Source organism: Hippocampus guttulatus, chromosome 20, assembly GCF_054856545.1.
Source record: "Hippocampus guttulatus isolate MCC_2025c chromosome 20, RoL_Hgut_1.0, whole genome shotgun sequence".
Classification (NCBI taxonomy): domain Eukaryota; kingdom Metazoa; phylum Chordata; class Actinopteri; order Syngnathiformes; family Syngnathidae; genus Hippocampus; species Hippocampus guttulatus.
Window position 1 is genome coordinate 9,898,588 of NC_141280.1, and position 23,629 is coordinate 9,922,216.

General features: G+C 48.3%; 2 protein-coding genes across 20 annotated transcripts in view; one reads left to right on the forward strand and one right to left on the reverse strand.

Annotated features, from left to right (window-relative positions):
• The first annotated feature begins 925 nt into the window (after positions 1–925).
• tdrd15 (tudor domain containing 15) lies at positions 926–7,524 on the forward strand. The gene is made up of 4 exons (XM_086101034.1): positions 926–983; positions 1,902–6,977; positions 7,044–7,171; positions 7,323–7,524. Exons 1-4 carry the CDS (start codon positions 952–954, stop codon positions 7,334–7,336), a joined length of 5,250 nt encoding a protein of 1,749 aa, XP_085957160.1. The 5' UTR covers positions 926–951; the 3' UTR covers positions 7,337–7,524.
• A 260-nt stretch (positions 7,525–7,784) lies between these two features.
• Positions 7,785–23,629, reverse strand: part of afdna (afadin, adherens junction formation factor a) — a 54,667-nt gene continuing 38,822 nt past the window's right edge. For 5 of the 19 annotated variants that reach the window (XM_086101016.1, XM_086101017.1, XM_086101019.1 and 2 more), the window contains 16 exons: positions 23,047–23,112; positions 22,873–22,946; positions 21,870–21,988; positions 20,894–21,094; positions 20,383–20,474; positions 19,882–20,076; positions 19,642–19,768; positions 18,878–19,277; positions 18,386–18,651; positions 17,959–18,173; positions 17,000–17,179; positions 16,237–16,275; positions 15,255–15,389; positions 12,515–13,052; positions 9,739–9,823; positions 7,785–8,774 (listed from right to left, as the gene is read on the reverse strand). In XM_086101016.1, the coding sequence (XP_085957142.1) occupies positions 8,612–8,774; positions 9,739–9,823; positions 12,515–13,052; positions 15,255–15,389; positions 16,237–16,275; positions 17,000–17,179; positions 17,959–18,173; positions 18,386–18,651; positions 18,878–19,277; positions 19,642–19,768; positions 19,882–20,076; positions 20,383–20,474; positions 20,894–21,094; positions 21,870–21,988; positions 22,873–22,946; positions 23,047–23,112 (2,895 nt within the window). In that variant the 3' untranslated portion in view covers positions 7,785–8,611. Of the gene's footprint in view, positions 8,775–9,738; positions 9,824–12,514; positions 13,053–15,254; positions 15,390–16,236; positions 16,276–16,999; positions 17,180–17,958; positions 18,174–18,385; positions 18,652–18,877; positions 19,278–19,641; positions 19,769–19,881; positions 20,077–20,382; positions 20,475–20,893; positions 21,095–21,869; positions 21,989–22,872; positions 22,947–23,046; positions 23,113–23,629 lie in introns of those variants that run through there. The other 14 variants (XM_086101029.1, XM_086101028.1, XM_086101033.1 and 11 more) reach the window with 9 other exon arrangements.

A 23,629-nucleotide genomic window follows, 5' to 3' on the forward strand; every position in this document is an offset into this window, starting at 1 on the left:
TTTGGGTGGAGTAGCAGGTGCACTTTCTATTTATATGACTGTAAAAAATCTGATTGTTACATTTGTAAAGCGAGTGCGATGTTTCGCTCGGCAAACAAAAAATATATATTAGAAGCCGTCGTAATAACAGCTTGTGCTAGTGCCGATCAAATATCCGAATACGTAATTTATGATCAAAGTTACCTGATTTGATTTGAACGTGATCTTTTCCTTCCTGTCATGGAGGACAATTTGGTGAGGCCCGGGAACTCAAAGCTACCGGTAACGAATTAGTACACTGACACCTGATTGGTTCTAACGTCACAACTCAAAACATCCGCCGGCCAATCGGGTGGCGGTTCCAACATCATCCTGTCGTGTTCTGCTCGTCGTCGTTTTAGCCTCAGCTAGCTAGCCACTCGCTATCTGTCAATCTTTGCTCGTGATGGTCACATAAAAGGTTGGAAAGTGCACACAAAACACGACCAAATTATCAAGTGGCACACATTAAACGCTGGAGGAGAGTTTCTCTTAAAAAGAGCATCAGGTTGAGGTAGGAGTACTGTATTTCACGTTACTTTAGCTTAGGTTTAGCATTGTGGCTAACTACAGTTGCTGCTGTGGTTTGCACAGTTGAGAATCTTCCACCCCTAATGAACAATGTCAAAGGTTATTACATTGAGATGTTAGGAATTTTTAATTTCACTCTTGGTAACACGATTGAACGTTTTTCCTCCCCATCAAAGAATGATGACTGAATTAAGTTCAGAGTAGACGTGTACAGCAGACAGAAATCAATGAATGTGTACAATGAGGCGCTGATTGTTTGGCCTTGGCAGAGATCTGCTCTCTGCTCAATGGCATGCTCATAAATTAATGTTGATTTGAAGCCCATATTTTTGTGATTGAATATTTTTCTCTTTTTTTTTTAATAGGTTGTCTTTGGGAAAGAAGCATCCCGAATCAGCAGCCATGCAGTCATTGTTGAACGTGCAACATCACAGGTTAAAAAAAAACGAATACAAAGTGATGCATGCCTTAACTAAAATGTGAACAGAATTTTACAGAAAGATATTTACTTCATTCATCCATTGAGTACAATTGTGGTTTTCTTATAAATACCCCAAATAGTATATGGTGGTGCCTTGAGATACAATGTTAATTCGTCCCCTGATCACAGTCATATTGCAAATCCTCTTTTCTATTGAAATGAATGAAAATTCCGATAATCCTTTTCCGCCTTCTCTAAAAAAAAATGCTGAAATGTGTATTTTAATGAGGAAAAAGTGTTCCAAAATGTTATACTTTATTATTGCATTGCTATAAACACACCCATTAATGACATCAAATGGAATTAAACAAGCATTTTTGTCAAATTGCAATTGAATGGCCAAATTGCTGGTCCTTCTGGTGTGCTCGCTTTGGCCAACTGGGGGCTGTACAAGACAGACGGACAAACACAGTGTCCTTGAGTGTTATGAAAGGCGCTTGCAAATGTGATGTATTATTATTATAAACAGTTCATTGATATTAGAGGAGGCAAAGTTAATTGAGTCATCTATTTTAATAGTCATTCAGAGCCCCTGTTTAACTTAAAATTGTCACACAACAGTCATTTTTCGCCGCTTTCTGTAGTCATTCATGAAATCAGACTGATTATCTTTTGTATGTGATCAAAATAAGACATTTGCAATCATCTGCCACTATTTTGGAAAACATTGATACACACAAATACCGGTTTTGCTGTGTCACTGATAAGATCAAGTTTAGTTTCTCTAACTGCTTCTCAGAAATTGACTTATAGCACAATGAATACATTTTTAGCTTGTTTGTGAAGTGCTCCCCCACCTCTTCCTACCATTTTTTTGGGGTACATATGAATGGGTAACATACTTCAATAAAATCAAAATGTTTCTATCCAGGTCTCTGGACTCTGGTCCACCTGGGCCGTGTGCCCTGGTGACAGTGGACCTTAAGCTATCCCACTTGGACTGGAGCCCCGAAGCCACCCTGATCCACTTCCAGGGACAATACCTAACCACAGACGAGCTGGACTACAACATCCTTCAGCAGGAAATCCAGAACACGCCCAAGACCAATGCAAAGGTGGACGTCGGCGAGTTTTGCTTGGTCAAAGACGTGAGCACAGCCCATTGGTACAGAGGAAGGGTTCAGCGGTGCAATGATTGCGTGTCGGACGTGTTCCTCATTGACCACGGCAGCGTCTTAAGTGTGGACGTGGCCCACATAGCTTCATCCTCCAACGATTTGTTCAGCCGGCCTCCAAAGATTGTTTGCGGCTTCCTCGCTAACGTGCTGGTGCCTGCCAGCTCCTGCCATTCCTCTGGCGTGGTGGACTTCCTCTCGAGCCTGATCGGGAAAAGCTTTACCGGCTGCATCCAAACCATCCTGCCGCATAGAGTTCTCCTGCTGGATATTCCTGACATCAACAACGAGCTGGTCAGGCAAGGGCTTGGAAAACATATGGACAAAGACACCTTCCTGCTGTTGGTGGAGTTGCTGACCGGGGTGCCGCTCAAACAAAACATCGACCCCTTTCCCGACCTGCTTGTCAACGAGCAGGGCGGACACATGTATCGCCCCAAGTTGAGCGGATTGAAGGTTTATGAGGAAATACTGCCTTTTTGCGGGCCCAGACTGAGCTGCGGCACCCGCGCTAAAGTCCGGGTGACGGCCGCTGTTCACTCGAGCCTGTTTTACTGTCAGATGGCGAGTAAGGAATCCGAGCTTCGGCTCATGTCCAAGAAGCTGGCTGCAGTCAGTGAACGCGGAAGCAAATATCACCCTCGAGAAAATGTGGGGCTTCTATGCTCGGCGAAAGGCAAAAGTGGCAAATGGTACAGAGGCTTTGTCCAGTTTCTCCCGATGAACTCAGAAGTGCAAGTCTTGTTTGTGGATTTTGGATTCTCCGAATCGGTCAAAGTCGAGGATGTCCACAGCTTGCCACCCGATTTGTATTTGACACCCATCATGGCGTTCCCGTGCTCGCTCTCTGCTCGGAAGTCTCAGGACGAGGAGCTTGTGGGTCAGCAGTTGAGTTACCTCAAGGCGGGCTTGCTCGGAGGTGTCCTAGAAGTGCAGATCGATAGTTTTGATGAGGAGCAGTGCCTCTATTTGATCACAGGAGTCGGTGCTTTGGATAAATATGTGACAGAAGAAGTGACGAGAGAGCTCCCTCCTCAAATAAAAGAGGAGCCCCTTTCTACTGTCGAAGATGCGGCCATTCAGGATGCCAACCTGTTGTACGAGACCATCATAGGGCAAGAGCTGGTGAAAACCCTGAAAGAGGAGGAGCTACAGGTGCACTCGGTGTTTGAGGGCTTCCTCGAATACGCCCAGAATCCAAGCAACTTTTGGATCCGAACCACAAAACGAAACGGCGAGTTCCAGGAAATGATGAACAAAATGTCCGATCACTTTGCCGGCGTGAAGCTCGAAGGTGATGTTTTGCTGAACCCTCAGCCCGGAACGCTGTGCTGCGCGTTGTATGAGGCAGACATGCATTTCTACAGAGGCGTGGTCACAAACGAGCTCAAGCATGGCGCCGAAGTTCTCTTTATTGACTTTGGCAATGTTGAGAAGGTTCCTCGCGCTTTGATCAAGAAGATTCCCGAGACGTTTGCCGGCATTTCCGCGTTTGCCCTTTGCTGCACTCTTGTCAACGTGATGCCTTTGGACGACGTGTGGACGCATTTGAACTGTGACTTCTTCAGAGCGGCGCTCTTCGACAAGGCACTGCGCATCCACATCGTCCAGATCGCACGACACAAGTGCGTCATCGATTTGTATCGGTCGGGAAGCGATAACGGTCGGAGCATCAGCCAGCTTATGGTGTCTTCCGGACAAGCTGAATACTGGAAAATCATTCCAGTCAAACCTATGGAGCAAAATCCGAACGATGGGAAGACAAGTAAAGGGATTCGAGAATCACATGTCAGTGGAAATGAAGCCTGCGAGGAAGAAGAGGACAAATGTGTCCAAAAGTCATCAATGCCTACCAGCTTCAAGATCTTGGATGTCCGACCTGGTTATGAGTTCCCAGTCCGGTGCTCTTGCATCAACTCGGCGTCAGATTTCTGGTGCCAGATGCAGGATAAAGTTCCAGATATGGAGGACCTGATGGGGAAAATTCAGCGCTATTATACGTTGCATACGGTTCCCCTCCAAAATGAGGAGTCGTGTTGCGTGGCAAAGTCACCACAGGATGGGAGATGGTACAGGGCCTCCATCCAAGAGAGACAGAAAGACCACGCCAAGGTGCTGTTGGTAGACTACGGCGTCAGCGTCCAAGTTCAGGTCAACCAGCTACAGAGAATAATGCCCGAATACGTTGCCAAGCTAGAAGGCCAAGCTTTCCGATGCAGCCTTCGAAAGTGGACTGAATTGGTTGGAACCTCTGAGGAGCTTTCGGACCATTTGAGGAGGTTTATCTCCGACGGCGATGGCAGCCTGAGGTGTAAAGTCGTGTCGCAACGGAATGACAAAAGCGAACCCTTGAACATTGTGGAGCTCTTCAACACCCGAACTCAGCAGTTTGTCACAAACCAACATCTGGCAAAAGAGAAGCTGGACTGTCCTGAGGAGTTTGTCTACTCGTCCTTTGGCTTAATGCCTAATGACGAGGAAGAAGTCTATGTAACTCATGTCAGCGGGGAGTGGGATATCTACTGTCAACTCCAGCGCAACACCGAAGCCATCGTGGACCTTGAGGTGAACATCTCCGAGGCAATCGCGAAAATGAAGCGGGCCAGTGGGGAAGATGCTCCGGCGAAAATATGCCTGGCAAAATATTTGGACGGAAATTGGTACCGGGCACTGGTTCATACCGTACCGTCTCCGCTGCATCTCAGCGTCTTCTTTGTAGATTACGGGAATCGAGGTATTGCCGAGAAAACGCATGTGGTGTCCATTCCCAGAGGCTGCGATCACTTGTTATCCACCCCCGTTCAAGCTTTGAAGTTCAACTTGGCCTCTGTGTCCAGGAAGGAGCTCTACACGGAAGTCAAGGAATGGCTGGACGGAGCGGTCCTCAACAAGCAGGTGCGAGCCATTCTCCTTGGCAAGTCTCAAGACGGTTCCTTCGATGTGCAGCTCTTTGATGGTGATCTGAACATCAACGAGAAGGTCAAGGAGCTCATTGGCAGAGTTTCATCGAAACCGCGGCCCACTGTGAGGTTTACCTACGAGACGAAAAATCACAAAAGAGCTCCCAGGAGCAAGAATTTAAGGCCGGCTGATTACTCTCCCAGAGTCACCCGACACAAAGGCGCTCATGACTGGCCGAGACCACGGCCAAAGAAGGAGCATGTTAAGTCCTTTGAAAACAGGCGTCAACGTCGATATCCCAAAAATGAAACTCCAGCGAGGACACCAAACTCGAAAAGCTGTACTTTGAAACCTGGTGAAGAAGAGCAGGTCTCCCATGTAAAACGGCAGGTTGAAAAGACCAAAGTGCCTGCGGCTCGCAAGGAGCCTCCACTCGTACGTTTGCCAGACAGGAAGGAGAAAGAAGATTGCAGTTTGCTATGTTTTGTTTCCCACATCGACTCGGTCAGTCGCTTTTTTCTGCAGCTCTCAGAGGAGGAGGCAGCCATCTTAAAAATGGTTGGAGAAATCAACTCGATGAGCGAGCATTCGTTGAGGGCCGCCGTCTCGGTGCGATTCGACGAACTCGTCCTAGCGCGGTACGATGAGGACGCGGCTCTTTACCGTGCCGTCGTCAGGGCCTACGAGGGCCAGTCCAGATTCAAGGTGGATTTCCTGGACTACGGAAACTCTGCAGTCGTCGAGAAAGATGAGATCTACACCTTGCCTCAGGAATACTTTTCTCTGCCGGCATTCAGCATCCGATGTAGCTTAGTGGACTTCAGCCTTTACGATGACGATGCTGCTTTCACCGACGCCGTCATGGGCAAACCCCTCATGGTTCACTTTGTCCGAAAATGGGAAACTCACTGGGAAGTAGAGATGGAGATAATTGACGATGACAATGCACCCAATGAACAAAGTTTAAAACCCCCGGAGGGAGTAGATGCTCCTGCATGTACTTTGGAAACGAATGACAACGTCAAGATCTGGGATCGGACTGTCCTGAAAGTCACAGAAAATGAACAAGGAACATTTGAGACCCGCGTTACGGATACAAAACCGACCGAGGCCTTATGTGAAACCTTCAAAACAAAAAGTAAGAGGCCCATTAAAATGAGGTCAAAAAGGAAGAAGCTTTCAAAGAAAAAATCGGTATTCAGTGTCAGAAAGAAGGACTGTACAAACGCGCCATTAGCCCACACTCCGTTACTGCAGCAAAACCAACAACTGTTGCCGCCACCGTGTGAAAGCCAAAATGAGCAACTTCTCCCAAACTCAAGTCCCCATCGAAAGCTCGTCTTTGCTCCCATCTCACTCAATAAAGAATACTCGGCATTTGTCGCCTCGGTGACGACTCCCTCAGAGTTCTGCGTGGTTCTGAAGGACTTGCTACCTGTCATGAACAAAGTGGCCATCACGTTGGAGTACCTCTCTGAGTCAGAGTTACCTCTTCTTCCGAAGTCTTCCCTCACGACCGGTGCCAGCTGCTTGGTCAGATCAGATCCCAACAAGTGGCGGCGTGCTGAAGTTCGACATGTGGACTCATCCGGTGGGGTCCTGGACCTCGTTGACTACGGCATCTGTGAACAATTTGCTCCTCAAGATCACATCAACTTGAGGGTAATCCCAGAGGGTCTGCTCAACATTCCCAAAATGGTGTATCCTTGCATTCTGAGGGGGGTGAGCCCCGCCAGAGATGACGACCACTGGAGGGAGGATGCCACCATCTACTTCCAAGAGTTTTTGAACTGCAGCCTTAAAGTGGTCTTTCGAGAGGTACTATCCAGTACGCGTTGGGCTGCGGACCTTCTGGTGAATGGCGTCCATGCTGCCGGAAAGCTGGTGACCGCTGGACACGGCAGGTATACGGACGCCAGACTGGGCCTCAGGTAATCACTGTCGTCTAAAGTGCTTCATCCTACAAAAAAAGTCACACTTTTTTTGCACATGTTCAGGTTTCAGGAGCAGAGTCAACATAGACTATATGCCAGCGCGGAGGCAGAACACTGTCCAGAACTTGAAGCGACTAGTTGGGACTCTTCAGAAGGTTCTGGTGAAGCCATGAAGATGGAAAGGAGAAAATGTAAGAAAATCACTCCCAAATTTGAAATGTCTTGTTCGTAGGATTAGTTTCTCATTTTCTTCCTCATTGTGACACTGTGACACCTCATCTCAGAAAGTTCAATTATTTCAGATTTCTGACTTACCGTTTTTGATTTTCTCTTTTGGCTCAGGCATTCTGCAGTGACAACACGACATGGAAGTGAGCGTCAACGTTATGTCGTACAGCAAAGCTTCAGCTAACAAATTTATATGTGCTTTCACTCGTTCTGGTAAAATCTTGGTTGGATTTATGATTAGTCAAGCTACAGTTATTTCATTTTATTTTCATACTCATGTTTCCATTTTATTTAAAATGTGAGAAGTGGCATTGTATGTTCGTATGAAACCATTCATTAAAAGACTTTAAATTACCGCCTGCTTTGTTGATTGTACTGAAAACCCATTAGACATTCTTTATTGATACCCAGAGGGGAAATTAAGGTATTAATTACATCAGTTGGAAAAAATTGAATAGTCCTTTCCTTATAAAATGTTTACAAATAAATAACAATTTGTATTGGAAAGTACTGGAGTTGTGTACCTAATGAAGTGTCTGGTGTTTCTAATAAAAGATAACACTTGGCAGGCTGCAGTTGTTGGAAAATCTGTATTTATTAATAATGATTTATAAAACAAGGCTAAACATGAAAACCGTTTAGTGATTCTGTTCATCCGCCAAACCCAAACCAGGAGGAGCAAGTGAGGTGCGAACAACGGATGTGAAACCAGTTTTGCCATGAAAACACTGAAAATGGCCTTATTGTCTGCGTGTGCGTATGCTGCACAAAAGAACGTCTCTGTCAAATTAATGTCTCACCGCAGGGAAAAAAAAAACAGACGACAGATTTCGTTAAAATAAAGGTCAGAAACATTTCAAAGACTTTTGTTGGTCCTTTGTCACCTTCGTGTCATTTTTGGGCTTGTACAGTAGTCCGAGTGGCAATTATTTACAGTAAAGTTGTGCACTTGGAGATCCACAATTTCCATAAAATACGCCCCCCCAAAAAAAGAAAACATTAACATGGTGGTGTCTGCCTTCGATATGGAATGAAGTAACAGTGTCGAGTTAAAAAAAAAAAAAAAAAAAAAGTCAAAACGTCATCTGTTGGTTGAGAGGCAAAAAAAAAAAAAAAGCTAACCACTTAAAATCTCTGTAAGCTATTTAATTTTTTTTTTTAAATGAGCATAAAACTTGCTTATTTCCCAGCCGGTACCCTCCCTCCTTCCAGCACCATTTTACCAACAAAAAAATAGAATATGCTGATAGAATTACAACATTTTTACAGTGCTTCTCCGTACAAGTGTGGTGGTTGTGGTGGGAAAGGGCAAGAAGTGGTAAAAAAGAGTCACTGCAAGCATCCACAGCTCCAATGATTTCAATTAAAAAAATAAAATAAAAATAAAAGGTGGTGTGGTCTCACTACTTGGTGTTCAGCTCGTTCTCCAGTTCCATAAGCTTGCGTGACGCCTTCACCTTGTTGGACACCTCCTTGCCCTGGGAGAACAGACGCTGACGCTCCTTGAACGTCAAACTCTCGGGGGGGGCGCCGTCGCCGCCGCTCGGGATGTTCTCCTGCTCCTGACTGCACATCACAACGACATTCCATTTAACGCCCTCGCCGATTTATTCCTTCACCTCATTCGCTGCCACCTCGTATGTTTTTCAGCAGCGGGGCATGCAAGAGGGTGTCACCTGGCTTGTCTGTGAAAGTTTTCATGAAACCAATGATTGGATTGGATTGGATACAACTTTATTGTCAATGATAAACGGACACCCGTGCAGTTTTTGAGTCAAAGATCAAGATTACGAGGGACAGAAATGCCAACATGTTGGAAGTTGGACAAGTTGAGGTACTTGATACTCGCAACGCATGATGTAAATGTTTGCTCTAAATAGCGGATGTGTCACGGTAAATAGCAAAGTGAACAGCCAGCTTTACTTTGCCATCCAAACACTTTTCTCAGACTTGCTTTTGTTGTGATATAGTCTCAATGACAAAAAAAAAAAATATTGGCGTCAGATTTAGATCACTATTTACAAAAAGCTCATTTTCTTTCATTTACACCCATCCATTTTCTGATGCGCTTTCTCCTCACAAGAGCCGCGGGCGTGCTGGAGCCTGTCCCAGCTGTCTTCGGACAGTAGGCGGGGGACACCCTGAACTGGTTGCCAGCCAATCGCAGGGCACACAGTGACAAACAACCATAGTCCGGATCGAACCCGCGACCTCTGCACTGTGAGGTCGACGCGCCAACCACTCCTACACCGGACCACCCTTTCATTGACAGCGGATGCTAAAGAATGGAAAGAAGCTCGACAAACCCTTTAATCTGTTTGGATCCTGGCAAGAATAGATTTCATACGTATGAGCCTTCAAAACCTCTTGCGAGTGAACAGATTAAAAGGAAGGAAAATATTTCATGTCTTTTCCTTAAAGTAATTGATTTGGCAGCCACAATAACAATCTTGCCTTCAAGAAGTCTTGATGGACTTTGGCAGCGGCGGCAGAGGAAGGAAGGAAGGAAAGAAGGAAGGAAGGAACTCACCTCTTGGTCCATTTGTCCCTTGGGTCCTTGTAGAACTCTCCGGATCCTACAACTCCTGCCGAGTTTCCAGTGTACGAGTTGAATCCTGTCAGGTGACATGAGCGGGTCAGAACCGTTTCACGCATGTGACTGTGACATCACGCGAACCCGCGGAAAAGCCGCCGTATGCTGGCCTGCAACGTAGCCGTCACCTTTTCTTCGGGTTCCGCGTCGATGTCAAACGCTCGAGATTATTGAGAAGACAGAGCAGACCAAGCGCAAGGAAGGAGGAAGTCAACAAAGTTCTAGAGCTAGGACGTCAAGTTGGAAAGTAGCAAACATTCACTAAAGAGTTAAGAGAACAAAGAAGCAGGCCGGTTCCACATCCAGGTCACCTTCAACCTGCTTTGAACTTTTGTCCCGAGTTGAAATTGCAAAAAGTTGCTATTCTAGTTTATTCCCTCGAAGGAAGGAGAAATTGCAGAGGAATTCTACATTATTTACAAAAAAAAACTTTATGTATAATTTTAAAAAAGAATGCTAATATTACAAATGAATTTTTTTTAATTTGTATTTCAACAACCCAGTTTTAAACCGACTTGCAAGTAAACAAGCTTGGGTCTTTTTCAGCCACATGCTGCTTCACCAGGACATGACGACATGCCGAGCGGCCTGCTCGCTCATTCCTCATCAGTGAACAGGCGAGCAGCCAGCAGATGCTCGCCACGTGATCGCTTTTCCGGAAAAAGCCAATTTGAGTATGAGCAATTGTTTTGATGCTCACAGGACGGCGGAAGACGTGAAAAAGAAAGAGGCGCCGGCAAGTAGCAGCCGCTAAAAGCCCCGTATGCCCAGTGTCCAAACGGGAAAAAGATGCCAAGGCCGCTGAGCGCATGGTGAGCGTTATCGGTGGCCGGCGCGGTGCCCACATGCAACGCGCATGCGGGCGAAGCGAGCTCGCAGTGGAGTTAGTGGCCGCGGGATCTCGCCCGAGTGTATTACAAGCAAAGTTGGCCTCCAAAAAGCAGCTAGCACGCCGCCAGGCTTCTCTTTGTCTGCAACCACCAAAACATCAATCCTACCAGTCCCACGAATGGAAAAAAAGGGGCGTTATTTTTTAGCTAGATAATCGATGGTGAATGGATGGATGTGTACTGCAATATTTCGAGTCTACTTTGCGCAAAATGATTTTTTTTTTTTTTACCCCCCCTCGAGGTTTTGCCTGTACAAGAAAGTCACTGTAGGGGACTAAACAATCGATACTACGTATGGTTGAAAACAAAGAGCTGTGTCAAATGTTGACACCTAAAGGGCAACCGGGAGGCGCTGTGGTCTGAACGGTCGCCCTGACTCCTCCCCGCAATCGCAAGTCATCACCAGCGGGTGGCAGCAAAGCAGACAAAGAGAAGCGTTTTGGGTTTGCAGCAGGTGCATGAGGCAGGAAAAAGGGGCAGGGCCCCAAGCGGCAGGCGAAAGCGACAACACCAACAGTACTATGATTGGTCGAGAAGTTGATTGGTTGTCATGGGTGTCAATCTATGGCGAAAGGTGGAGGCGTTATTATCGATTCCTTCTTTTTTTTCCCCCTTATTGTTGGCTGACCGTGGCTGGGGTGGGGTTTGGAGGTCTCATGAGTATGACAAGGAAAACCCCCAAAATGTGAAGAAGGGGGAGAAAACAACCCACACCGACAGAAACCATCTGATTGACTGGTGGAGAGGGAGGGAAATTTGAACCCAAGCACGCTATACACACACAAAAAGTTCCGCTGGAATTTTTCTTCCCAAATGTGTTCGACATATGCATATGTTCTGCCGCATTTTGGTTGATTTTATGGAATTCACAGAAAAATTCAGCAAAAAAAAAAAAATCTGCAAAAAAATTCAGCAATTTTGGGGGGGTTTTTTTGGCTTATGCCATTTCTTGCTAACCTGTCCGAAGTCCCTAAGGCATCTCTAATGTGCGTTTTTGTTCATGTTGTTTTGTTTTGTTTTTAAGCCGATCCCCCACGTAGAGAGAGAAAGGCCCTGAATCCTTTTTGAGGCGGTGGAAGTTAACATAGACTCGGCTTTTAACGGCTAGGGTACAGTCAATGCTCAAGCAAAATTTGAGTTGTTTGCAATACACTGTACACTACCTTACAAAAGTTCTCGAGGTCACAGATTTTTTTATTTTGTGAGTTTGACTCCGATTTCCTCCCACATTCCAAAAAAACATGCAATGGTAGGTTAATGGAGGACTCTAAATTGTCCCGAGGTGTGACTGTGAGCGTGAATGGTTGTTTTTTGGATTTAAGCTTTATCGGCCACTGGTTCTCAAACATTTTACACTAAGTACCAACTATAAAAATAAAGTTAAAATGATTCCAATTAAAATGTATTGTGCATTAAAAAATAGAAATAAATGTTGAAAATAATTTTTTTAACATTATTAAAACTCAAAAGTCTCATTCAAATTAATTGTGCTTTGGCAATTATTCCTTCTCGTCCCACTAGAGGGAGCCCACAAAATCAGGGCTGGAGGCAAACAGATTTCCAAGGGCAGTTCATGATTTGCCAATTTTAGATTCTGCGCCGGTACTTGGTCACTAACCACAGCAAGCAGTTGAGTGGGTAAGAGTGTTTTTGTGTGCGTACACGGCTGGATGAAGGACGTACAAAGAGGACAAAAAGTGGAGGATGAACTAGAAGAAGTTCTAGACGACTAGAAGGGCGGGAGCGATTGAGAGGGAGGTCCAAGGCCTACGGAGGGCGCTGTGGCGGGCTCTCTCTCCCTCTCGCTATTACTCTGCTTCTACCTTTCACACCTCCTGGGGGGCCCACGCCGGGCTTGCTGGGGAGGGGGGGTGGCCCTGTACTGTTGGAGTTGTTGGCGCTGGGCGGCTGGAAGGAGCTAGACAGGAAGATGCCGTCCGAGAGCGGCCGGGGTTTGCGTGCAGTGGGCGGTGGCTGCTGCCGTCCGCGGCGCAGCGGGGGGGCGGCGCCGGCGGCCGGAAGGTCGCCGTGCGACTTGCGGGTGGCCGACAGCTTGAGCTGACCTGACTGGCCGCCGCCCTCTTCCTCGTCCTCCTCGTCGCCGGCGTAGGCAATGAACTTGGCCGTGTAGAGAGTGTCAGGTGAGGCCACCTGCGTTTTGAGGTAGGAGGTGTTTCTCTGCGGGGGTGGCGGGGGGTTGTTAGTAGGGTTGTGCGGGGCGGGGGGCTGGTAGTCCCTGGGCAGCGGGGGCCGATACAGACCGGCCGGCTCATCCGGCGACAGCAGCTTGCGCTCGGCTTCCTCGTGCTGCCGGCGCCGCTCGGCCTCCAGACGGGTGTAGTACTCCTCCTCCTGCCTCCTCTGGTGGGGGGGGGGGACGACAAGCCGTTAGTGATGCCGGCTCGTGAACGCTCACCTCCGTCGGGGGACGGGCCCTCCTCGAGGCGCCTCCTCCCACTCATTGGCGCCTACCCAGCCGTGTCAGAACGCCCCCGTTGCTCACATTCGCACTCACCTCCATCATGTGGGGGGCAAGGGCCTCGCTCGCACCGCAATCACCCGGGGGCACACCTTTGACCTTGTTTACGTTCACCTCCTCAAGCTCAGCAAATCAAACGAGGACAGTCGCTTTTAAAGGGGCCTCACTTTCATCATCTGGGGCGCCCCCCTTTCAACACCACCTGGCGCTATCATCCAGGGAGCGTCTCCTGCCAAGTGCAACTCACTATCACTGCCATGTGGGGGGGGCACCTTCTTCATTCTCGTGAGCACTCAATTGCAACATGCGGGGGGGGGGGGGGGGCTCACCATTATATCATAACAGGATCTCCTTTTTTTTGTCATGTGGGGGAAACCCCCCCCCCCTTTGAAGTTCACTTCAGTCTCATTGCTGTCAAATGGGCACACCCCTGCTATTGTCGCCTCATTGTGATTGTCTGAGGGAGCCCCCTTGGAAAGGCACCTCACATTTTGTCATCAGGTGACACCCACTCTAAGCATCCTTCACCTTGAAGGGAATCTCTTTTGAGGGAATTATCGGGGGACACGCCTCTATCAAGGCACTTAGCGCTGACTGTTAGCGTACAGGGGCCCCTCACTCAAGCTCGTAAGACTCACCTCAATCATCTGGGACACCCGCGGTTGACCCGCCCACTCGGCTGCCCACATAAACTCAGGCTAGACACTCCAAATCCTGCCCATGTCCACCACTGCCCCCATTATGTGCGTGTGTGTGCGTTGGTGTGGTTTGTGGGGCACTTTGTGACGTCAGTCAACAAGTTGTGCTGCAGGAAGAAGGCATTTGGATTCCCGGCATCGGGTGGCAGACCGTCTGCTCCGGGTGGTGCCCACGTCCCGCCGACATTGTGTTTCCCTTGTCGGGTTGGGGATCGCTCTAAATAACCTTTGCGGGCTGGCGTGAAAATGTCCAAACTGCTACCACTTATCAGGTGAAGAACCGCAGGGTTTTTGAGAAAATGGATCATGAGGAGGTGGTGGGGGTGTGTGTGTGTGTGTGTGCCTGTGTGGGGAGGGCTGGCGGGTGGACAGGCGATGACGATGACAATAACTTAAGAACTTCTGACGTGACGACAAACATGCTGGAGGTGAGCGCAACGGCGGGGGTGTGGGGGACGTCGGGGGCGGGTCTTCGAGGGTAGTCGTGGGTGGGCAACATGCAGTTCATAATTCACATGAAAACGACAACAGGCTTTGTCCACACAAACACAAGTACAAATGTGATCAAATGATATGAAAACAAATCCGTACGCTAAAGCAACACACACAACAATCGAAAATGGAGGACAAAAAAAAAAGGTCTGTCGATTCCGCTTCCATTCAGGTCACAACAATCCGCAAAGACTGAATGGCAACTGGACTTTTTTTTGTCGTTGTTGTTGTTGGGATTTTCTACTGTTTTTGTGGTCTTTCCTGGAAAGATAAACTGATGAAGCCATTTGGACGAAACGTGAAACTTCTTCCACAAACGAAAGCAAGTCAGGTTGACTCGATTCAACCGTTGCGGAAAATCGGGAAAAAAAGAATCATCATACGTTCTGAATGACTGAAAAATAGAAGTGCCTTCAAAATCGACAAGTTTTCAAAAAAAGTCAATTTTTGGTCAACTAAAAGGCAGCTTAAGTGATTAGGCGCCACGGGAAATATAAATCTGGAGGATTGGCCTGCCAGAACAGTTTTACTAAATTGCCTTCCGGGATTTTTTTTTTCTTTTTTGGAGGGGGGGGGGGGCTAAAGTAAAACCCTGGGGCAGTCAGTGTTTGGGATTCCAGCTGACCGTCTAACGTTCAAGCCATTCACTTTGAATGCATATAATAAAGAAATGATACCAAATAAGTATTTCATGCATGTTACAACTCATTTGGCGGAGGGTTCTTAGACTGAAGTATTTTAGCAAAAGTTACAAAATAATAATAAATAAATAAGGCCACATGACGATTTTTGAAGGTGTCCAAAGAGTAGAGCAAATTTAAGGCTGGCTACATAAATCCATTGTGAAATAAACCCAAAAATAAAAACCCCAACAAAAAGACGGCGAGGCTTGACCTTCTCCGCCGCCTCCCACTTGGCTCTCTCCTCTTCCCGCCACCGCTGTTCCTCCTCCTGTTTGTTGCGCTCATCCGCCTCCCGCTTGCGAATCTCCTCCAGCTGCTGTTTGCGCCGCCGCTCTTCGTCCTGCAGCTGAGCGTCGGGGTGACGAGCCCATAAAAAAGGAGAGAAGGAACGTCAAGTGTCGCTCACTCGCAACACACACAGAGAAAGATGTACTTGTTGTGAGAAGGGACTCCTGAGGGGGTGTGGGGGGCAGCAGCGTGCGCATGCAGACCACACAAACGCACAGCACAAAGAGCTGGGCAAAGAATCCATTTTTGTTTCATTTTTCATCACATTTTCTTTTGTCTGTTTGTGATTTTCTGTATTTTGTGAAGTGCTATATTAATAAAATGCATCCATTGTCATATTACCTGTCAAGAAAATTACTCTTATTTCTGTGTCACTTGCTTTTTCGACAAACGAAGGGCAACGTCAAACATCGACACGGCAAAGTGGATTCTTGCGGAAAAACAAGATTTTATTTCAAGGCCATCTTACCCAGCGCTCACAAACGCATGCACAACGAAGTCGATGCTAATACGCACACACACGTATGTATGAATGGACACGTCCTTCCCCCCCTTGCCCGTCATGCATGAAACACGACCCGCAACTCAGCCATGCAGGGGGCCGCCTCCCTACGCACTCAAAAGCATTGCCACGGCAACCCGTCAAATACATTTTGAGTGGACAAAGAGACAAAAAAAAAAAAAACAACAACAACAACAACAAGCGGCATCCACCACTTCCATCGCCCCTCCCTCCACCGTCCCGGCAACCACAATGACGATGGGCTGCCCCGATTGGCGGGTGGGTGGCTGGCAGGACATGAAGCAGGTGGGTGCCCCCCCTCCCCCCACCCAAGTAGGAATCAGGAAGTGAGGCGGGGTCAACGGGGAGGCTGGGTATTGGTCATTAACAGGAAGAAACATACCAAATCTAGAACAGAGATAGCTGGGACAGCAGTCTGCTGCTGCAGAACAAGAAGAGGAAGAAGAAGAAGAAGAGTATAGCATGAGAGGGGGGGGGGGGAGGTGGGGGGGGGTGTAAGTGCAGGAAAACATGGATGTGAATTTACAACAAAATTTAAAAAAGGAAAAGAGGGAGGGGCCCAGGAAGAGGAAGCTGGAAATGAGAAGGCAAGGAGGACATACAGACAAGTCAAAACATTGGCTGCGCTCGGATCGCCAGCTCCTTTCACGCCGGCCAAGTTGACCGTCCAAAAGGTGGTATCGGCGATCGGGGGAAGCTGGGACCCGAGACAGCTTTTCCCTGGCTTGCTGTCCTGCTGCCAATATGGAACAGGCCTTCATCCGCTGTCATATGCCAAGAAATGCTGGCTTGGCGGTTTTCACAAAGGCGGCGTGAAAGGGGCAAAGTGAAGAGCAAGCTTCATTCCCTGTCTGCAACACCGTTGCTACTCTGCGGGGGTCCAATCGGCTGTTGCATTTTTAATACTCTCACGGCAAAATATCAAGTTGTCGTGCGCGACGTCACCCCGGCTGGCCAAGCTGCTGACTGGCCCCGCCCACTCGGCCCTCCAGCCAATTGCGTCGAAGCAGCTTATACATGGCAAAGCGATGGCAGAAGCATGTTGCAGATGCACATTCACTGGCTTTGCTTTTGAATGTTAGCAGCTTTTCGCCCCCCCCCCCCATCTCATCAGCAAAGACCCACAACGAGTTACGTGCGCTCACCCTGGCTCGCTTCTCAGCCTCCAGCCTCTGCATGATCATCATGGTGTCCACGTCCTCGTCATCCTCCTCCTCCTCGTCGTCGTCGCTCTGCTTGGACTCCTGCAGACGCTTCTGGAACTGCCACTCCAGCATCAGCTTGCGCAGACGGTCGCTCTCCTCGGCCGTGCGCTCCGGCTTGGCCTGAGCAAAAACAGCACGTCGTGTTTTCATGAAGGACTTCCATTCAGCAAATGTACACTATTCCCCCGCTGCTCGCTGCTGGCGGGCAGAGAAGGAGCCGTGCTCCGAAAACCAAAACTATGGGAGGATCTGACGCAAAACCTGGTGCGGTTGTAGCTCCTCAACTCACTTCAACATATATTTATTCGTTTATTTGACCCTTGTTTATCCAGGTAAGATATCTGAGAAGAGGATGTCATCTGCAATGCTGACCTGGCTGCAGACGTTTGACAAGTTGACCAAAATTTGAAAAGAAGAGTGACCACAAGTAATGCGGACTTTGAGAGCAAAGAGGTTAATAAAAATCCTGAGGCAAAGAGTGCGGGCGGTGGCATGCGTGGTGAGCAGAGAACCAACATAGCTTGGGCTCTTTGCAATGAGCTCGTGAAGACAAACAAACGGTGTGACACTACCAACATTCCACTAGGTGGTGCCAAAGCATTACTTGGGTTGTTTCCATCAGCCTTGATCGCCCATGTGGAAAAGTGCAAACACATCCTCCACGAATCAAAACAATACGGATGCCTTTAACTTTTTACTACTTCCGATTCAAGTCCCCGAACCTTCGGAGTGACGCCATCAGAAAACCTCTTAGAACCAGAACCAAAAGCTTTTGTAGCTGGGGTAATTTATCAGGGCATGCCAGGCTTCAGCGCAGCCCAGGAACCTTTCAGGTGGAGTCAGTCGCAAAACACGCCAACACAACACTCCCCAGAAGCCGAAATCAGTTCTTGGCCTACCTGTAGTTCTTGGATCTCCTTATCCAAGAGGTCAACGATATGAAGCTGCTGCTGCTTCTCGGCCTTCTCGCGGGCGTCCCGCTTCCACGGGTCGGGCGACAGGCTGTCGCTGGTCAGCTCCTCCTTGCTGATGGTGATGTACTGCAGGTCTCGTCGCTCGATGGTGCGAGGCTGCTGCTGGGGGAGAAGGTCCCGGATCACCGTGTCCATACCTGCTGGAACAAAGGCGGACATTTCTGAAACAAAGCCCCAACGTTGAAACTCAAGATGACGGTCATAGAAGAGAGTGGCTATTTTGAGAGGCTGTTGGCAAGGATCAATAGTGCCATTTGCTGACTGATTTTTTTTTTTTGGATGACAGAGACTCTCCATGCTTTGCTTTCGAGACACATTTGAAATTCTGAAGAGCAGGCAAGGGAGGCACTACCTGGAGGGTTGGAGGCAGGAGGCACAGCCGAGCGAGGCAGGCTGGCCAGCTTCTCGGGTCTGGATGGGGGCTGCGAGGGTGGGAACGCATGAGGGGGGCCCATGGAGCCTGGAGTGAGCGGCGGCTGCTGCTGTTGGTGGGGATGCGGGTGGTGGTGGGCCGCAGGAGGGGGCATGGTGCCGCCGTTGTTGTGAGGCGGGACGGGCATGACGGGGTTGGCCCGGATCTGGCCCAGCTTCCTTTCCTGCTCCCTCCTCTTCCTCTCCCTGTTGAAATCATCATCGTCATCATTCATAACTTCAAAACAAAGAAGATGTCATTTCTGGAAGAACTGTGTGGGAATGCGGAAAAGTGAACAGAAACAAAATAAGAACCGAAATGTTGTAAAATGTTGCCGGACGTTGGAAAGGTTTGAATCGATGTGGAAGACTGAGGTACAGAAATTGGTAACTTTGAGAAAAAAGATAAAAAAAAAAAATAGCAGCAGCGTACCTCTCCTCCTCCAGACGAGCTTTCTCTTTCTCATACCAACGTTGTTGCTCTTCGCGCTTCTTGCGGTCGGCGGCTTGCTGGGCCGTCGCCGAGTTGACGGCGGTGGGCGGCGGCGGCAGAGGCATCTCGGAGTGGGGCTCATACATGTCGTAGGCGTCTGGGTAGGGGGCCGGCGGCGGGGGAGGTGGCGGCGGCAGGTCCGAACGGGACGGCGTCTGGACTGAGTGCGGCGGCACGGCATGCGCGGGGTGCGGCGCATTGGGCGTCTTCCAGCGGCCTGGCCCCGTCTTTTGGTTCTTCCCGGACGACGCCGAGAAGTTGAGGTGCTCCTGGCTGGACGTGGACGACTCCAGCGAGGAGGAAACCTGCTGCTGAGGAACCCAGTGGTCCGCTCCGGCACCTGAAACCACGTCGAGCCGCATCACAATGAGAAGCAGGAACTTGGCGAGGCAACTGGACTGCTGTTAGTTGTTGACAGGCTTGCAAAATGAAGGAAATTTTTCAAAAGTGGAATCTTTCCATGATAATTCCACAAGACCTTGTGTGAATTAATCACAATAGAACAATTTTTAGGACAGATCCAGTTTTTGTAAATGTTCAAGTGCATTTTTGATCGACTCTGGGACGCAATTCAGCCACGATTAAAAATTCTGTTGACGATCGCTCATTCATGAAAAGCGGTTCCCGAACCCCGTGCGGCATTCGACAGTTGGGGTTGTTTGTGACCGCGTCGCTGGTCCTGCTGTGGACCTGAAGCTTCTTACCCTGAGGTCCCCTCTGATAGTCCAGATCTCTGTGCTGGTATTCTTGCTGGTAGTGCTGCTGCATGCGCTCGTCCTGCCTTAGGATCCCGGGCGGAGGGTACATGTCCTCCTGGAAGTGGTTGACCCGCTAAGCGGGAGAGGAAAAGGTCAAAAGGGTTTGCAGCAAGGAGTTGAGCTGGGCTCACTTGTTTTGAGGTTTTTCAGGGACAGGAAGCACAAGCGGCGGGGAGTGTTTTGAACCTGCATGCTGTTGTGGATTTTGTCCACTGAGGCGAGGTGTTCCCTGTCCTCCATGGCCTGCCAGTGCTGCGAGGATCCCGGCCCGGGGCCCACAACGCGATCTTGGCTCTTGGATGCCGGGATGGTGAAGTACTCGCGGGCGTAGGTTTGCGTGGGGATGGGATACGCCTCCGGGCGCGGGGGTGAAGGTTCATCCTGAGGAAGGGGCAACCAAGATTAAGCAAGGGTCCACTAAAAACAGGGCCTATTGAACATCACCATCATGAGAAGGCTTCATAATATTCCACCACACTAATACAATAATTTAGTGCTCATGTGTTTGTTACTAAAAGGCGATTTTGTCAAATTCAGGACAAAAGTACATTCACTCTTGATGCAAAGAAACCATCTGGGTTTCCCAGAAAATAGTTCCCTTGGCATAATGGTGTCAACTTTCACATACTTCTGGAATTCCTCAGGTGGGAGCCGTCGGCTGCGAGACGAAAGCGGCGAAGGACTTACGTCAGCGCAAAGATTGCCGGTGGAGACGGAGGTGATCTTGGTGCCGGGCCCGGCGGGATACACTGGCTTGCCCGCAGGACTCTGGCCCTGATCTGAGGAGAGAGTGCTCATTGTGGAAAGGAGATGACTGGAGAATGCTGAATTCTACTGTGGAAAATGTGGAAGCATTGCGAGTGAATGTTAACTAATTCACTCCCAAAGACGTTTTTAAACGTCTTTTCGGACTTGGTCTAGAATTGGCTGGTACTGGATGAGTTAAGGACGCATGGTAAACAAAGACCCGTGTAAAGGTAAATTTTATTCGTCGAGCCATTAGTGGATATAGTATTTATTGTGACATGCCTAGCTGGGTTGAATACATTTTGAAATAAGAAGGTATGTGCTAAGTTTGGGAAATGTCTGACAATTCTTTTCAGGGACAATCTGTCATTTGCGTGACTGGAGGGAATTGGTGAAAAGTGGAAAACGTTCCCAAGATGTTTGAATACGGTGAGTATTTTGACGTGCTTACTGGCCACGTTGGGACTGGAACGGTGGTCGGCCCGGTTTTTGAGGAGGCGGTCTTCCCCGCTCATCTTCTTTGGTTCCGGGTAAGCGTCCCAGCCGGCCTGCGGACTCTCCGGGGAGCCGTTCTGCGCCGAGCTATTGTACAGCTCGAAGCCTTCACTCTTCGGACGCATCTTGCCATTCTTCTCGCGGCCGCGGTCCGACGCTGCACAAACGGGAAGTGACGCGAGGCCTTCACTCAATCGTTCCACGACAAAGGAAAGGTTTTCCCAAGAACACAATGCATTTTGCGAACCGAGCATATCATTGTAAAAATGCTCTCTACCAAATTAGGAATGACCGACCTGTCTGACATAAATACATGGAGGATAAATCCGAAATGAATGTTTCAGAGAAAAGGGAACACGCGTTGAATGCTTTTGTACCACTTGTTATTGGATTAACCCTTTCATGCACAAATAATAACTCGTAACCTGTCCACTGCAGTAACCGCTGTCCCTGACAGGGTTGAAAACATCTGCTGCTGGTAGTTTTTCATACGTGTGTTTATAATGCCGTTTCACGCTTTTTCAAGACCCTTTCAAGAGCGGGTTTCTGCGGCAATGTGGTGGTCACACAGACAGTTCGAGGGACTGTTTCAAGCTCTCTCTTGAAGACTTGTTAGAATTGCCCTTGAAATTAATGCAGCCATTGTAGTTTCAAGATGGCCAATTTTACCATTAGTTCCTGACGCAATACGTTGGTTTATCTAAAGTCCGTTTTTAGTAGACTCAGGTCACATTTGAGCCGGAGAAGCCTCATGTGGCCCCTTTGTATTGCTGTCAAATGTCAAAAATGGGCCCAACTGGACCCAAAGAGCAAGTCAGATTTTAGCAATGAATACATTCAGCCGTCGGAGGTTGGACTGGCTAAATAGTTGATGTTTTCAAGACAACGTGGGATTGGGGAAGCTGCTTTGATGAAATGGACGCAAAAGGTACCTCGAGGCATCAAGGGGCTGGGCTGGTTGAGGAGCGTGGCCAGGCCGTGGTAAATGGCTCCCTGCTTTGCCACCTCCAGCGTCACCACCGATCCCGTCCTGGTCATTAGCTCGGCCGCCCTGGAACAGCGCAGGCATCCGCAAATCAGCAATCGCTCACTTTCGTTTGCGGTCAAACGCGGCAACAAACGACCAAGAAGCTCCTGGATCCGAGGAGACGTTGCTGCACCATTTGTGTTTATTGTAACTTTGATTCGAATCTGAAATCGGGTAATTGTGGGGAAAAAAATCCACCCATCTATCCATTCATTTTCTGAACAGCTTATCCTTACAATGGTCGCGGGGGGTGCTGGAGCCTGTCCCAGCTTTCCTCGGGCAGTAGGCGGGGGATACCCTGAACTGGTTGCCAGTCAATTGCAAGGCACACATAGACAAACAACCATCCACGCTCACACTGACACATAGGGACAATAAGTATGTTCCATTAACCTGCCACACTTGTTTTTGAAATGTGGGAGGAAACCGGAGTACCCAGAGAAAACCCACGCAGGCCCGGGGAGAACATGCAAACTCCACACAGGAAGGAAGGCGCCAGAATTGAACCCTGCGCCTCTGCACTGTGAGGCAGACGTGCTAAACGGTCAACCACCGGTTGTCCAGGAAAAAATATCTTTGATTTAATTTTAGGGCCATATTGACCATCCTAAAATGGTAATAATGTGTTGCTGGGACACTTGTGAACTATTTTGGGTGTGTGTGTGTGTGTGTGTTAAACAATGTGCACTGTGTCTCATTCCAAATGATGTGATGTTTTTGACTCTGACAAACAGCATTTGAAAATCATTCCCAGGCCTGAGGTTGGTGGGATGTAGTCACGTCACGTAATTTATTTGTTTGTGTGCAGCACCAGTAAAGCGCAAAGCATCAGCGGGTGTGTGTGTGGTTGAGGCCGACATTTCACTCCGGACTATAACAGGCATCATCAGACTTTTGGAATGTCTCACCTCTCTTGCGACAAGCCAACAAGGCTGCGTCCGTCCACGCTCAACAACTGGTCGCCGGCTGCCAGACGCCCATCCTACGCAGCCATTAAAAAAATAAAATAAAATAAAATAAAGAGGTGTCTCAGTGTGTGTTTGTGTGAGAGAGGTTGTATCTAACGTCACAGCGGTACCGACCATGTCGGCCGCGCCTCCTTTGACCACCGACTTGATGTAGATGCCCAGTTTCTCCTGGCCAGCGCCCTGCGGAAAAACACACAAAACTCAGCCGTGGTCCAAATGGCGTGGCGCCACCTGGTGAGCGTCTAAAAGTGGAAACGCATGGGAGCAGACCTTCAACCAGTTTGAGGTCAGAAAAGGATACATGAGGAGTAAAATGCATGCAGACTCCTGCATGAGAGAAGTTGATTGGCTTTGTGAGTGGAGAAAAAAAAAAAAGCACATTTTTCGTGGCATTTCTTGGACAAGTTTTTCATTTGATTATCAAACGAAAAGCATTTGCAAAGCAAAAGCTGCACCTTGCTCTGACAAAAACGGGTTTGCTTCCATAAGCACCTCAATTGATTTTATTTTATTTTACTTTTAGTCTGCAATATGCAAATGAGATGTTTTTATGTAATTTTACCGTAATATGTAAGAAGCACCCCAAATTAATTTTACTTTCCAAAAGGTAGCCACGACTTGTTTTTGTAGGATGAAATCGGTGCCTAATTGAATTTCATTTTATTTACCAATAGTTTTATATGTTATAAGCACTAAA